We start from the raw sequence: 12,812 nt of genomic DNA on the forward strand, positions 1-12,812 counted from the left end.
TACAAATACTAACACTTACCCCCCACGTTGCCACGATCCCCTCCCCTCTCTATACAACGAGAAGCTAAGGAAGAAAAACAAATAGAATTGAAACATAAGTGTTTAATATCACCAAATTTGTTAAGAAATTAATACTTTTATATCAGTTTCAATTTATATAGTAACGAGTTTGATTGACCAGAAGAGAGCACATAACAATTTTTGTAAGCGATAGAGACATTAAAAAAGAACAAATAAACAAATCAAAGATGAAATTCCTTTCAAGTGTATATTACTACACAATACTTTTGAACGAATTTTCATTTCTCAAAGATGTATTTGCTATGACATCATTAGAAATATAACTTCTTAAAACTACTTTCCTAACTAAGACATGAAAAAAAAAAATGTTATTCCTACATTTTATTTATATATTATAAAATTTTGTGACCAAGGCGCGTCCCACTCACCGGAGACCGCTTGGTCTAAGGTCGCTTAGTCCGAGCTGAACACAAATTTTTTGAAGAGAGAAATGATTTTTTTTTAAAACTAATTAATAAGAAAATAGTGCCATTCTTTTTCAAACGGATAGAGTATTAAACTGGATGAACTTAATTCACATAATGTAATGCCAAGCGGGCAAAACCGAAAATCTCATGACGCTGATTTCTTGTCAGGGCATGCTTTATTGTTTTTGTTTTGTACAACCAAGCCCTCAAAGTTCTGATGAGGATAGAAGTTAAGACCCGTAAAGTTCTCATACTTCATTTTATACTGGTAAAAATGCATATCCCTTTGCTTGAATGATTTACAACCATTGGAGTTAACTTACAGCACAGTCGATCACTCTCCCTATCCCTATGATAAGCCAAAAGGTCTCTGTCTTATGCACTGAATACGTCGTTTGGTATTGTTAGCGGAAAGTAAAAGAAATAACACAAGATTTAACGTGGTTATGATCAAAATGATCTTACGTCCATCAGAGAACAGTTGCGTTTATATTATTAACAAAAAAATGGGGAGAGATCCCAATTACATCTAAGAGAATTACTCTCTCAATTCTCTACTCACTACAACGGATTTATGAATTTTTGGGATGATCAACAAAGAAGAATTGACTCTTCTTTTATAGGCAAACAATGACTTGGGCTCCAAGTGTACTACATAGACATTTCAATTATTCTTGGCATCTTAGCATCCTTTGGCTCCAAGCAATGCATCCTTTAGCTCCAAGTATCCTTTGGCTCCAAGTAATTAACCAAGTAATAAAAAGTCATCCAACTAAAGTTGACACATGAGTTTTCTATCGCATGATAAAAACTAACTCTTTCAGGTATTTTGAGACTTGAGTGTGTCGTTTAAGATTCATAAAAAGTCATTTTAAGGGAAAAATGTTTTATAGAAAGTACATGGTCGCTTGGTGAAAAATACTTTCTCGAAGTTATATAGTACACTCCTAAAGAAAAATAATACTGATAATATTAACAAAGTTATATTTTGGCCTTATATTTTAATGAAACTTTTATGTATTAAAGATTGATACCAACATTTCACTACTAAAAGAAATCCTCTTTTATCAATGTGAATTACGTAGGAACATTCCTCGATAACAAGGCTTTACCTAGCCAAATCGCTTCTCGATAAACAAAGCTCATAAATGCACAGATCATTTTTTTCCCATTTGATGGAGAGTGGAGACCGAACATCAAGAAATGACTGAAAATTTCTTTCTATGTAATGTTTGTCGGAGCAAGGGGCGGATGTAGCCAAGTAGATTAAGGCAGTGGATTGTGAATTCACCATACGCGGGTTCGATTCCCGTCGTTGATTAGCATCTCGAAGTCCTTTAATGAGAATAAAGAAATCGTCTTGGCCTCCAGAAGATGAGGACTTTTTCCCCAAAATCAAACTTTTATAACTAGTTAAAATAAAATAAAAATTCCTAAAAAAAAGAGATATATGCATAATTGATAGTGTTACATTTTTTAACCACTCAATATAATTTAACTCATTATTTGAAATTATTCTACAATTATCTTATAAGTAATTTTCTTATATAAATATTTTTATATTATCATGTCCAGAAATTAAACTTTATTTATCTAATTATTACTTATACCATTAGTCATTATTAACTTAGGGGTCGTTTAGTACAATGGTGGATTTCCATGTGGTGGGATATCCCACCTTGTGCACGAGATAACTAATCTCATTATTTTAGAGTACAAGTAATTCTATAATCAATTAATATTTCAAATTAAACATGAGATAAGATTAATCTCAAACTTTATCCGTAGATTATTATCCTCATATATCCTATGTACAAAACGACCCTTTAGAATTTAAACTTATCATGTCTTTTGGTATAGCTAAACTCACTGGGCGCTCACTACTCTCTAGCCGCTCAGTGTAAAAAGGCATTCCTCTCATCTGTCACACAACACAACACAACACAACACAAATTCTTCATCTTTTCTCCGCCGCTTCCAAATCTCCATTTCCATAAACCAATTAGCTTTCCTCTTTTTCGTCAGTTAAATTAATGGAGTTGTCAACTGGACAACCACCAACGCTTATCCAACACCGACAGCAACAGCAAGAGCCAGATGATAAGTTCCCATCATGTTTTAGCAGAACACTGGCAAAAATCATCATGTGCGCCAACAAAGGTGGCAGAGTAACCAGACAACCCCAAATGCATGAAGACCAAGAAAGAGGCAAACGTTACTACATGATTCTACTAGGAATCAATTACATGTGTCTCTTCGTTGGTTCTGTCTCGTCTAGTCTTCTTTCCAAATTCTACTTCAATCACAAAGGTGGCAGTAGATGGGTTTCCACTTGGGTACAATGTGCTGGCTTTCCTCTTCTTCTCTTCCCAATTTACCTTTTCAAGATTTGCACCCACAGAAAGCCCTTCACTGGTTTCACCCCTAAACTTTTATGCCTCTCAATCCTCATAGGCTTTTTATTAGGTTTCAACAACCTTCTCTACTCTTGGGGTAACTCTTATCTTCCTGTTTCAACAAACTCATTAGTTTTGTCCACTCAGCTAGTCTTTACTCTCATCACTTCAGTCATAATAGTAAAGCAAAAAGTAACATTCGCAAACCTGAACTGTGTCATCCTTCTCACCCTCAGTTCAGTCCTATTAGCCTTAGGTTCAAGCCACGACAAACCAATAGGGTTAACAAAAGCTAAGTACTTTATAGGTTTTTTCTCAACTGTAGGTGCAGGTTTGTTGTTCGCTTTTTACCTACCTATCATGGAGAAAATATACCGTAAAGTTTACTGTTACGCTATGGTTGTTGAAATGCAACTGGTTATGGAGATGGCGGCGACAACTTTAGCAACCGTAGGGATGGCGATAGACGGTGGTTTCACGGAGATGAAGACGGAGAGCATAAAGGTGTTTGATTTAGGCCCAAAGGCTTACTGGTTAACGGTGGGGTTTAACGTGGTGACGTGGCAGTTATGCTTTATGGGTACGGCTGGGATGGTGTTCTTGACAACGTCATTAACGGGAGGTGTTTGCATGACGGCGATAATGGGGATAAATGTATTGGGAGGGGTATTGGTGTATAGGGATCATTTTGGTGGACTTAAAGCTGTGTCAACTTTGTTGTGTTTATGGGGATTTTGTTCATATGTTTATGGCATTTATATTAAAATGAAGAACGAAGAAGAAGAGAACCATAGTAAAGAACTTGAAAATTCCTTACAGAAGAGTGATCATCAACCGAATCAGTTCATGGAACTTGCAGAGATTGTAACGTATAACGCCTAAGGCTGATGCTTATCACGTGAAATAGTATCTCTCTATTTTGTTTTTGTTTTTGTTTTGTTTTGTTTTGTTCGATTTAGGGGTGTTCTGTGGCTGGTTTATCTCTGTAGCCATACTATTAGTAGGGGGCATCAGTAACAAGTGTTTGTATTCAATGTTAATTAATGGAAAAGTAAGGACTAAAGAGTAAATTACTACTCTCTATGTCCTAGTTTATATGGAGCAATTCAAATTTCGAGATTTAAATATCTTAGTTTTGACTATGAATTTGAGTATATAATTTAGGATTTAAAAATAAATAAAGTTTACATATTTGAAAATTACGTAAAAAATATTATAAGTCACATAAAAAAAAATTGCAATATTCAAATGGCATATGAAAAAATAGCGGTTAAAGAAAAACTCGTTTAACTCTGGAAATTCGAAAGGTGTCACACACGAATTGGGATGGAGGGAGTAATTGTTTAATTATGCTTTTGACCAAAAAATAAAATGGAAATGTTTGTTCTTATCTTTATTTAATAAGTTTAAGTTATGTATAGTGTCTTTATAAAGAATTTTTTTACCATTTGATCACGTTAACCTGTTTTGATTAGTTAATTTGTTATATTTTTAGAATTACAAATATCACATTTTAAGAAAATTTGTCTATAAATATATTTTTTGTTTAACTTGATAATATAAAAAAATTAATACTGATGCGTATGACTTAAATTATATTTTAAATTATTGATCTTATCACCAACATAAATGACTTCTCATCCACTTCCATGAGTTAAAGAAGGGGACAAAAATGATTGATATCTTTAATGTGAGTTTTGTACGACAATTAAGTTTAAACTTGGGGGCAACTTCTTTTTCCCCTTTTCAGGATAAATTCAAGGAGAGTATATATGAGAATCATTCAAAGATAGTTCCTCAGAGTGAAAGATATGCCATCTTTCTATATACATATATAATATATTTAGACATTTATAAAAGAGTTACTTCGTGCTACTTGTTTTTTTCTCCCTAAGAAATGAAACATTTCGAGAAAAATAACTGAAAAAAGCAAAGTAGTTTTAAGTTTTAACAATCGTACAAGCCAGCCTTTAGTTAATTGGTTAAGATAATAGAAAAGAATCACTTTGAGAAAGAAAAGAATCATCTGATATGCTTGCTCTATTTTGTCTATACTCGCATTTAAGACGAAGTTGGATATTCTACTTGAATAAATGGAGTATATTAATAATCCTACAATAACCCAAAAAAGCCAAATGCACTATCAAAACATGCATTGCGTATGTAATAAAGCATTAAAACTTAAGACGACATAGAAAGATTATTTTTCTTAGAGCAGTATATAGCAAATTCTAGAAACCGGCAGTGGCGTGTTCTTTTATATATTTGGAAGATACATACTGATTTGCCTCAGTATGAATTTCGGGAAACAATCATTTCCCCACTTTGACAACTAATGTTTATTGAGATAGGTAGCGGGTTATTTTAGCTAAACTCATAAGTTACTTAAATTAGTTTTTATATATTATATATTTGGCCCTTTGACGTTTGATAACGTTAAAATTAAGTGCTTATAAAGTCAAGTGCATAGAAGGCAAAATCTGTTCTCCCGTAATTAACTTATGATTTTACAGCTTATAAGTATTTTTTATTTAACCAAGTCTCAAACACAACCATCATAAATAAATTAACCCCTAACTCCCAAATTATATGTGGTGTGTTCCTTTTTAGTTTATTCTTAGAAAAATTATACTTTCTTAGTTAAAAATAATTTATTTTTAAAGTTTTCATTTTACTTTTAATAAAATGTTTATAATTATATAAATATTTTTGACTTATTTAGACCATAAACTTCTTAACGAAAGATTCACACTTCACCAATCAAATATTATCACACAAATCGAGAGAGAGGAACATTAATATTTGTAAGTTATAATGAAATGAAGTGCGCTTTGGTCACTATTTTGGATAGTTGGTTTCTCAGAAGGTCACTCAACTATCGCAATTGTAACACAAAAGTCACTTAACTTTGTTTTGTAACCGGAAAGTCACTCAAATTTCATCCTTGTAATGCAAAAGTCACTTAACTTTGTTTTGTAATTGGAAAGTTACTCAACTTTCATCTTTGTAACACAAAAGTCATTCAATTCATTTTGGTAAACTTTTGCTGACGTGACATTTTTAAAAAAATTAAATCCTTATTTGATATAAACCCACCCATTTTTACCATTTAGTGATCCGCCCCCACTAAACCGACCCGCTTTCCTGATTTTTATAACAAAACATCAAGGACTGAAATTTTACTAATAATTTTTTTTACCGGTAACGTGGCTGGATTCTCCTCCCTAATCAAGCCTTAAAATTTTATCTCAAGTTCATATGGTTACTATGACATTGTTGCTAAGCTATATGCAAGTAATAACAGTTCTTCAAGGAAATTTATACATTCTACTCACAAAATATTACGCAAATCAACTGAGTCTAGTTGTACCTTTGTTCTTCTTTTCATCATCTATGATGTATTCAGAATACAATTCCCTTGAGCAAGCAACTTGAATTTTTCAATGAATACCATAAGAAGTTGATAGTGATTGTGGGGAAAGTAAATGCCACATCGATGATCAACGTTTCAATTCACCTAGTTAATGCAGGAGCCATGAAGTGGTGAATTTGTTCAAAATTACTATATTAATCCTCTGTTCTACAAAATTTACGCTACTGATCCATTCTTAGACATCCTCATCAAGTCGTACACAAAATTCATTGGATAGCGTGTTAGGTTAGTGGGGCAAAATGGTAAAAATGGGCGAGTTTATATTAAATAAGGATTTAACTTTTTAAAAAATGCCACGTCAGCAAAAGTTGACTAAATGAGTTGAATGACTTTTATGTTACAGAGATGAAAGTTGAGTGACTTTTCAGTTACAAAACAAGGTTAAGTAACTCTTGTGTTACAAAGATGAAAGTTGAGTGACTTTCCAGTTACAAAATAAAGTTAAGTGACTTTTGTGTTACAATTGCGATAATTGAGTGACCTTCTGAGAAATCACCTCTTTTGGACAGGTAAGAAAAATTATATGGATTTGTCGTTTATTCGTGGTAATAGGTGTTTCTCATTTTGCGAATAGGATTATGCCATTTCCCCTTTTCATTATTCAGAAACTTCTCAATCAAAACGTCCTTTAATTTGTTAGCCAGTGAGAATCAGATTAATTGAGGTTTGGCTGTTAAGATGGTGTATGATGACATGATTGCATTTGTCTTGTCTCGGGTGATGCATAAACTTTTTCATTATGAGTGTGTTTGGTAGGACAGAAAATAATTAAGTGGTTTTTCTAATTACATGTATTTAAATTAAAATAGCATGAGGTTTTGAATTCAGAATGCAACTTCTGATGATGCGGATAGGCAGGGTGGGGTAGGGGTGAGAGGGATGGGGGTGGGGTAGGAAAAAGGTGGTGGGGTGGGTGGGTGATAGGGAGGTAGGGGTAGGGGGACGGGTTGTGTCGCTGGGGGTGAGGGTGAGCGGGGGTAGGTATGGATAGTGCGGTGTAGGTTGGAGATGTGCTGGTTTGTTTTTATTGATCCAGAAAATATTTTTCCTCAAATTTTGAAGGGAAACTATTTTCTTCTATTTTGAGGAAAATATTTTCCAAAGGAAAGCATCTTTCAAGATATTTAATGCAATAAAAACAAGGGAAAACAGAAACACATTTTTCAAAAAACATTTTCCGTCATATACCAAACACAACCTATATTCGGACCTAATTAACTCTTTATTGCTCCACTGGCTAAACTTTCTTCTCATAATTAAGGTTTCGAAAACTTTTTAAAGAAGGTGGTACACACAATTAAAAAGTGTGACAGCAACCAGCAATTATGGAGGATGCACTTCTGTTCTCTTTTTTCACTCCATTTCTTAATGGAGTAACATTTTTTAATATGTGAAATTCAATATTGATTATAATTCTCTCATTAGTTAGGATTGTCTATTTAGATATTTTTACTTTTTTAGATGAAACTTTGCCCTTGGACAACCGCATAATTACAGTGACATTTAGTAACTAACTTTAGGAAGCTTGACGATATATTATCATTTAGTTAAAATCAAGAGGGAATGATCTATTATGTTCACTTACAATTTAAATTAAAAAAAATGTCTCTACAATTTTTTTTTATATATCATTTGCGAATTTCCCAAATTATTTTTATTGATCTTATGCGAAAAGGATCAAGTAACTCTAATAACAATTATAAACGACTACAGAAACAAATCTTCCATATGCGCGCTTTGGATTTGCCTTTATTTATTTTGATACTATCTCGGATAAGAAAAGAGTTTCATGGTGTAGCAGCCAGTGATGATTTTACTATATATGAGCTTATTCGTGTGCCTCAAAAGCATATGGTAAAATAATGTTTTATTGTCCAATGAAGATTATTTTCTACAATTTATTCTTAACCTTATCCAAAAGACGCAAAAGCTTGAAATCTAAAATCTAAATATGTACTGACGGATATTTACCGCATGCATAATATGATAGAATTAGAATGCCTTCCACTTGCGGAAGATATCTTAGTTTTGAAGCATTTTGATCTTAGTGTATTAATTAATATATAGGATTTGATTGCTACACGATAAATTATGCTCGCATCACTTCATATTTGTAAGTATTATAATTTTCTTTGCGTCTTATTGCTAGAATGAAATTGGATTTAGTAATAAACAAATGGTAGAGTGGAATTGACGTATCTCACAACATAATCTTTATGTTTAGTTATCGAGTGATGAGTTGAGTCTACACCAATAATCTCCCAAAGCTTTGAAAAAAGAAGTAGAAGAGAGAAGAAGAAAACTTAGTGCCCTTGCCAGTGTAAAACCGCAAATTTCTGGGTACTGTATGAAGATCAGAAGATCCATGTCATTTTTCGTGTGTACAGTTGAATCAGGTACATTATTGTCCAAAAGTGTTATTTTACAACATAACACAGCAACCACAAAGACTAAATAAAACCAGACAAAGTTCATCAGCAAGAAGGTCCTTAGCAATAGTTTCATTAATATTTTTTAACTTAATTAACTTCAACATTTAAATGCTTATCAATTTACTTTTTATTCAATTGGTTTTAAGCAAGTTCAAAAGCGGAGATGAGTTAGGAGCAGTGACGAAATCAAAATTTTCACAGAAATTCAAATATCAAAGCGTGAAAAATAATTTTAATCTTATATGTTCAGTGTAATATAATTTTCTAGCGAAGGAACCCCTAGTTCCATCCTGCTTATGTGGGCATCCCCTATTGGTGGGTGGGTAGGATTTCAATTTGTCTCCTAATTAATCCTCATATCTTGAGCTAGCATTTGCGGCTGAATTCTGCCCAATGTCCGTCTTATTAATTAACATGATTTCAGAACCTAGCTCCTCCATTCTTGTTTCCCCCGATGTTGGACCGCTATACTATCTTGATCAAGCTCTAATTGCCGAAAGGGAGGTGGGGCGTTAGTAATCCCACATCGGTTGATAATATGACAATAGTTTTAAACAATCATCATATCACCTTTTGATTTAACTTTTGAGGAAATTGAGTTAAATTAGAACTTCATTTTCTTATCAATTTTGGAGTATGAACAGAATATGTTCCATCACGAATTCACGATGCTCCGTAGGGGGAGAGTGTGTATTGCCACTAGATAAAAGGACATGCACGCCAGTTTGTTATATGCCAAAATGTGCGGCTGGGTAATGGAACCAGTTACCATGCTCTGCTTAATAGATTCTCTGCAGCTTCGTTGATGTGACGCTTTGCCTCCTGGGCGGAGCTATAGTTTTACCTAGGGGTGTGCAAAGTAAACCGCTAAACCGTATCAAATCGAAAAATTGAATTAAATCGAGAAAAAATTCCGACTAGTGGTTTGGTTTGCCTTGGTTTGATGTTGGAAAAAAAAAATCCGACCATAATTAGTTTGGTTTGGTTTTAGCTAAAAAAAATCAAACCGAACCAAACCAACTCGACACCACATGTATTCATTTTATAAAATATTTTATACATAACAATAAAAATATTTATTTGAAAACTCACTTTAATAATTAAACTTAAGTTAATTTATAAATATTTCTTAAATTTTTTCGTAGTTTTTTGTCTTTTGTCATAAAAAAATATATTTATATATATCAATTAAAAATAAAATAAGAATAATATACAATTTTATATCACTGACTTCACAACCCCCAAATAAAGTTCAAATCGAAACTAACTCAACACAACCCCCCGCACCACACAAAATAAATTCAATTCTACCTCTTTCTTCTTGACAATTCCTCTTTGGATATTTGTTCTTTTTTATCATTTTCACAATTTTTTTTGGTTTACATATTTTATTTTTTTTTCTTTCAAAAATAAAGTAATGGAATAACGGTTATGGAAGAAATGAGTTGTTAATAACAATAATAATAATAATAGCCAACTATAACAACCAAAACAACCAATTTGGACGAACTTGAGTGTAAGTAGGGCTAATTTGAGAAGGAATGGGATGAAATTTGGTAACAGATGATTTATTTCGATCGACAACTACGATTTTACTATCTTTTTTTCGGAATATTTTAATACAATGTGAATACACGCATCTCACATTTTGGTTATTTTCTTAAGAAATACCTTAATTATATAATTGGTAGTGCTTACTGGTGTTGTTCGAAAGAAATGGTTATGGTAGTGGCGGCGTCGGCGGATATGGCGGCGGTGGTTGACAAGACTGGTGAGGATGAGGAAAAAAGAAGAAAACCCGAGAAAACCGAATAACCCGAGAAAACCCGAATTTTATTGGTTTGGTTTGGTGTATAAATTAAAAAACCCGACGCAATTAGTTTGGTTTGGTATTTAAAAAATCTGAACCAACCCGATCCATGTACACCCCTAGTTTTACCTATAAGTTCCGTAGAACCTAATAATTTTAATCCAAATCTTATATTCCCTCATTTTAATTACAAGTTCAAAAGTTTCTCTTTTGTCATATTATATTTATGGCTTAAAATGTCGAAGTTTTATATCACATAGTTTGTGTGACTATAAATCATTACAAGGTAAATTATTTCCATGAATGACAAATGTTGGATATATATTCTTTAGTTTTAATTGGTTTCTTGCCTAAAAATTTTTTTTTGTCATGTAATTAATACTTATTCATATATTTTAGCATGACTTAGTACTTTTAGGATGGTATTTATGGCTTTATAATTAGCAATATTTATTTTAAGCGATTTTATTATCTTTTTTGTTGAATATTTTTAATACAATGTCATTCTCACATTTTGTGTTATTTTCAAGAAATACCTTAATTATATAGTTGTATTTTACTAGTACTAAAGAAATATTTGAAGTAAAAGTTATATGTTTTGTATGAAGACTTTATTTTCTCAAGAAACACCTTAATTATATTTTTACCCACTAAAAAATAACTCAATCCGACCCAAAAATTTTTTTGAAGACTTTTCAAAGAAAAATATTGGATAATTTTGTATAAATTTAAAAAATAATAATAATTGGTTTGGTTTGGTATTTAAAAAAAAATAATTTTCAGATATTTCTAGTTTTAAAAATTATTTGACTTTAAAAATCTTATATTTTAATTTCAATAGATGATGACGCGGTTTAAGAAAAAAGCATTTGAACATTTGTGAGCGTAAAGATAAGTACACATATTTGTATGATTATAAATAAATGAGCATTGTTTTTAAAGATAAATAGGTATTGAAAAGATCATTATTTTTCAAAGTTTAAAAAAGAAATTTAATTGAAACCTTTTGTTAAGTATAAATAATTTATCTAAAAGTACTTAATAAGATGCTTTCATAAACTCAAAATCTTTATTCCGCTTCTGTTTTGTCTTGGACTCCGAGCTATTGATCTTGCAAGGAAGATGAAACTTTTGAAGAACGTACAGTACAATGAAGTACATAAATATTAAGCAGGGCCTAAATTTGTGAAAGAAAAGGTATAGCTAGGACCATTTTCAACCTTTGATTGTTTCTCTTTTCGTACGCATCTTTGCATAGGCGCACAGCATCTCCTTCCTCAGAATTTCACCTGCACTGTTATTCGATTCCATACATGTCACGTCATGGACGACTTACTTTTGTAGAGTCGTTGCGGATGAGTCCTGTCGTTGACTAATGGGCTTTAGAAGAACTTTTAACTGGGCTGAAAATGGACATTTGACTCATTTTGCGGGCAATTCGCACGATTGGCGGGTGATCTTTAATTTTTGTCCCTCAAATTGCTGGTTTTTAATTTTAGTCCTTCGCCTAAAATATCTCGAGGTTCTGCGTTCGAATCCTAACTCAGTAAAAAAAAAAAATCGCAAGGCAGAATTTCTTAGCAAAAGTTAGGCCTTGTAGAATTCCAGCAGAGGAAAAAAAAATTCAAAACTTCTCAAGGTAAACTTTTGCCTTATTTTAAGGCAAACTTTGTCTTAAGACAAACTTTTAAGGCAAATTCTGCCTTATAAGACAAAATTCTCCTGAAACCTTGCCTTGCGCTTTTTTTTTTTTTTTTTTTTAACTGAGCGAGAGTCCGAACCCAAAACCTCGGAGTATTTTCAGCCACCTTTTTGCCGAAAGATAAAAATAAAGTCCAGCAATTTGAGGGACAAATATTAAAGACCAGCAGGACAATCCGTGCAAAAAACCTTGGCCGAGCTTACTTTGTGCAGAAGTCTGGTTTGGCCCATAGTGAAGTCTTGGGTTGGAGTGGATGAGTGAGCTATCCTCATGTTCGGCATTTGCTTTATTTTGTTGAGGATTTTACACAGATTACAACTTTTTAAAATTAATTTTAAAAATTTATAAATACTTTCAAGAAATTATATAAATCTATTTTATTTCAACCTTTTAATTATATTGTATAAAACTTTTTATATATCTAAAATTTCTCTCTTAATTAAGTTAAATAAGAGTATTAACTCCTTGATTTTTTTTACTCATTTATGTATTCAACCTATTTCTACCCCTAAAATTATTCTCTTTCATCTTAATCTCTCCACGTACTAATC

At 32.4% G+C, this 12,812-nt stretch overlaps 1 protein-coding gene across 1 annotated transcript; it reads left to right on the plus strand.

Moving 5' to 3' along the window:
* Nucleotides 1–2,277: 2,277 nt before the first annotated feature.
* LOC132048074 (probable purine permease 4) lies at nucleotides 2,278–3,994 on the plus strand. The gene has a single exon (XM_059439013.1). It carries the CDS (start codon nucleotides 2,522–2,524, stop codon nucleotides 3,764–3,766), a length of 1,245 nt encoding a protein of 414 aa, XP_059294996.1. The 5' UTR covers nucleotides 2,278–2,521; the 3' UTR covers nucleotides 3,767–3,994.
* Nucleotides 3,995–12,812: the final 8,818 nt, after the last annotated feature.

The sequence above is a fragment of the Lycium ferocissimum genome, chromosome 2, assembly GCF_029784015.1.
Source record: "Lycium ferocissimum isolate CSIRO_LF1 chromosome 2, AGI_CSIRO_Lferr_CH_V1, whole genome shotgun sequence".
Lineage (NCBI taxonomy): Eukaryota > Viridiplantae > Streptophyta > Magnoliopsida > Solanales > Solanaceae > Lycium > Lycium ferocissimum.